We start from the raw sequence: 3,950 nt of genomic DNA, 5'->3' as shown, positions 1-3,950 counted from the left end.
GTCCTAAGTAATGAGCAACTCCACAACAATTTTAATGTCCTTCTTTTTTGAGTGAATTTCAAAATCTACTATTTTAGTTATTTGAAATACCTTCTTATAATTTTTCAATTTTAATTTTCTTTTAATTTCTTCGTACAAACATGTTATTTTCCTTAAAAAATTTTGAAATTCTTCTAATAAATAAATTTCTCATTTAAATTGCCTTCGTACAAACACCCTAAGAGAGTTTATTTCTCATAATATACCACTTCACTCTTCATGTGGGGAATTCCTTTTGTTATGTATTTGGCTGTTAAAATTCAACTCATGGGAGACGAATTTTATCTACCTTTTTTTCCCTAATTTAAAGAAATTAAATAATTCTAAAAAATTATTTCTTAATTAAGATTTGAATTGTATATTGATTTATCAAAAACAATTTATTATAAATTTAAGAGTTTGATAATGTGATGTAAATTGAAATTAAAAATATATTTAATGTGATGTAAATTGAAATTAAAAATATATTTAATTTACTATTTATGATTAAGTTAGGAGTAAATAATTTGAAGAATAAAAATAATAAATAAGATAATTTGAATATATTATAATTAGGATAATAGGAAAAATTATGTTAATAATATATTGTAAAATGAAATTTGAGATATGTATATATTTGGTTAAAATAATTGGATTGACAAATTACTCTCCATTTAATTTATTGTTTTATCAATTAGTTTATTAACAGTATATGTATACTAGTGAAGTGGTTATTTTTTTTTTTATAAAATAAGAAATAAATTATTATTATTATTATAATTATAAAATTAAATATTAAATAATTTTTATAATTTTCTTGTAAATAATGTGCACTCAACACCAAAAAATAACTTTAATCATTTTTTTTAAATAATTGCAAAAAAATTTGTAATATTTGGAAAATAATGGATTACTTTTACTAAAAAAAATCATCACAATACATTTAAATGTTAGAAAATTAAAATATAAAATATTTAAAATTTTAGAAAGTTATTGGGCTCAACATTGTAGAGCAGACCCAGATCAATGTCTTCGAAGTGCCCAGAGGCCCAAGAGAACACCTGAGTTGGTATATTACAGTTGAACATTAGACCCTACTTCCTCTCTGCTGTGTGCAAGCTCCCAGCTCTCTGACCACTCTCACAGAGAGTTTGACGCAGCGGTTGCGGAACAAAATTTCAAAATGAAGGTTCTCTTCTGCACAAACCCTTCTCGCCATCGTCTTTTTTTTTTTTTTTTTTTCCCTCCTATTCATCCTCATTTTAGTTTCGTTTTCGTCATCCAATGTCGCTTAAGGGTTGTTGTTGCTCAATTTCATTTTGTGTCTTTTATTCTGCAGTTCAACATTGCGAATCCCACTACTGGATGCCAGAAAAAGCTCGAGATCGATGACGATCAGAAACTGTATTTTCTTCACTTTCCTTTTTTTTTTTTACTCCTCTTCTAATCTTTTCCTATTTTTTTTGTGTCCCCGAAAGAAAGATGTATAGTTAAAATTTGCTTCCCCCCGTTTATTTAGGTTGTAATAAACTATTTCTAGAATTTTTAGAATTCCTCCTATTGTTTTCTACTGGTATAATCATTATTATCATTTTACTCTTTTCAAAATCAGTATAGCTTAGCCAATGAATATTAATTGTCCAGTCAAATTATACTATAAACTTTGTAATACTATATAAATATAAATAGGTATTTTAGTGTTATTTTGAAGTAAAGTTAATCTATTTAAGAGAAAAAGTTAAGTCTCTAAAAATATATTTGTATTATTTGCCCATTTATTTATCCATACAAATCCTAACTTTTTTTTTTTTTTTTCTGGAAGTGTGTCTGGTATACGAAGTATGAAGGAGACAATTTGAAATATAAACATATATAATGTGGGATATTAGCGAAGGAGTGCCTTTTAATAGATGAATCTGTTGAAATTTTAATCCTTTAGGCATGTGAAATTTATGAGCAATTTATATCTTTCTAGTTTCAATAGTATCTTCGTATTAATCTTCCTTATACTTGATCACTATAGGAAATAAAATAAAAAAAATGAATTTAATTTAAATTTTAAAAGTGTTAAATGCTGTATATGAGGCTTGTGCCATATCTTCTTTTGGGCAATGCAACTTGTGTTCATACTAAAATATTCCCAACTTCAAATTACAGACGAGCATTTTGGGACAAGAGGATCTCACAGGAGGTCAGTGGAGATGCACTTGGTGAGGTATGTATGCCCTTTAGCTTCAAACCTTAAATGTGTGATCCAAAGTTTTGCTGAATTTTTAGTGATATTTCATCATGTCTCTTGTTGGCAACAGGAGTTTAAAGGTTATGTATTCAAAATTACTGGAGGGTGTGACAAACAAGGATTCCCAATGAAGCAGGGTGTGCTGACCCCTGGTCGGGTTCGCCTGCTTCTTCACAGGGGTATGTTTTAAGTACTCTACATATCCTTTTACTGTTCTGATTTTGTATTTAAAATCAATTCCATTTTCTGTTCTCTGCCTTTGAGAACTTTATCTTTTAAAATGTATTCCATTTGTTGAATAGGAACTCCATGTTTCCGTGGATATGGAAGGCGTAATGGAGAGCGCAGGAGAAAGTCTGTTCGAGGGTGCATTGTGAGCCCTGACCTATCTGTTCTGAACTTGGTAATTGTGAAGAAGGGTGAAAATGACTTGCCAGGATTGACTGACATTGAGAAGCCAAGGATGAGAGGTCCAAAGAGAGCCTCCAAAATCCGGAAACTGTTCAACCTTTCTAAAGAGGATGATGTTAGGAAGTATGTCAACACTTACCGTCGGACATTTACAACAAAAGCAGGTAAAGTCCCCATGCTTCATTTGTAGTAGTATTCCAAAGATCATTTCTTAAATTGTACAGCTAAATGATTTCCATAAAAATTAATCTACAATGAAACACGATGTTATTCTTGTTGATTATTGAAATTGTGGTTTCTGATAGATCTTAAAGTTTTCTTTGTTTCATGTTAACTGAATGGGGTTGTTGACTTGCTTAAATTTTTTGAAAACATATAATTTTCTCGCCGTCTTCCTGAATGAAGTTTTACCCTTTAAGAATTTGCTGTGCTAAGAAACCATATTTTCCATCCTTGTATCACTTGATTTAATTTAAAATGAAGAATTTGAGGCTTAATTAGGCTATGGTCCCTTTGGGACACTGGATAAGAAACGTACTCTGTGATGGATTATAGTCTGAATGGGTTGGCACTTATTATTGCAGGGAAAAAGGTGAGCAAAGCTCCAAAGATTCAAAGACTAGTCACTCCTCTTACTCTCCAAAGAAAGAGGGCAAGGATTGCTGATAAGAAAAAGAGAATTGCGAAGGCAAAATCAGAGGCAGCAGAGTACCAGAAACTCCTTGCCTCCAGGTTGAAGGAGCAGAGGGAACGCCGCAGTGAGAGTTTGGCCAAGCGGAGGTCCAAGATTTCCAGTGCTACCAAGGCAGCTGTATAGGCTGACTTCCAGATATAGATATGATGAATGTTAATCATCATATGTAGGTTTTGTTAATGTTTTATGATAAACCATAGTTTTGCTTTTTTTTATTACATTGAGTTACTTATTACGCAGTGTTATTTATTGAATCATTCTAAGTAGTAATTGGATTATGTTGTCAAATTCGACTTAATCGTATTTTATGTGTGAGAGATTAATAGTCGTCTGAATACGGTCTAGTTTTTCATTTTTCTCTTGTCTTAATGAAAATTCAAATGCAACTTGTCACATGATTCACACCTCATGGATGCGTCTCTGGTTATATTGGTTCAGAAGTTTCAAAATGATGAAGCATAGGTATTTTAGTTTCTATTACAACGAGAGTTGTTTGGTGCTTTTTAACTTCATGCTTTTGTTATTTATTGTTACCTCCTTTTCTAGGATTGCTTATTGAACTTTTCCCCCTTTCCTCCTTTTTTCTCC

The 3,950-nt window shown here is 30.9% G+C and overlaps 1 protein-coding gene across 1 annotated transcript; it reads left to right on the top strand.

Moving 5' to 3' along the window:
- Window positions 1-1,048: 1,048 nt before the first annotated feature.
- LOC114183530 (small ribosomal subunit protein eS6-like) lies at window positions 1,049-3,697 on the top strand. The gene is made up of 6 exons (XM_028070580.2): window positions 1,049-1,207; window positions 1,358-1,422; window positions 2,176-2,233; window positions 2,328-2,436; window positions 2,560-2,832; window positions 3,253-3,697. The coding sequence occupies exons 1-6, from the start codon at window positions 1,202-1,204 to the stop codon at window positions 3,483-3,485; spliced, it is 744 nt and encodes a 247-aa protein (XP_027926381.1). The 5' UTR covers window positions 1,049-1,201; the 3' UTR covers window positions 3,486-3,697.
- The last annotated feature ends 253 nt before the right edge of the window (window positions 3,698-3,950 follow it).

The sequence above is a fragment of the Vigna unguiculata genome, chromosome 5 (assembly GCF_037176805.1).
Source record: "Vigna unguiculata cultivar grain cowpea cultivar isolate G323 ecotype 2 chromosome 5, ASM3717680v1, whole genome shotgun sequence".
Classification (NCBI taxonomy): Eukaryota; Viridiplantae; Streptophyta; class Magnoliopsida; order Fabales; family Fabaceae; genus Vigna; species Vigna unguiculata.
The sequence above is the reverse complement of the archived record's forward strand: the minus strand, read 5'-3'. Positions and strand labels throughout refer to the sequence as shown.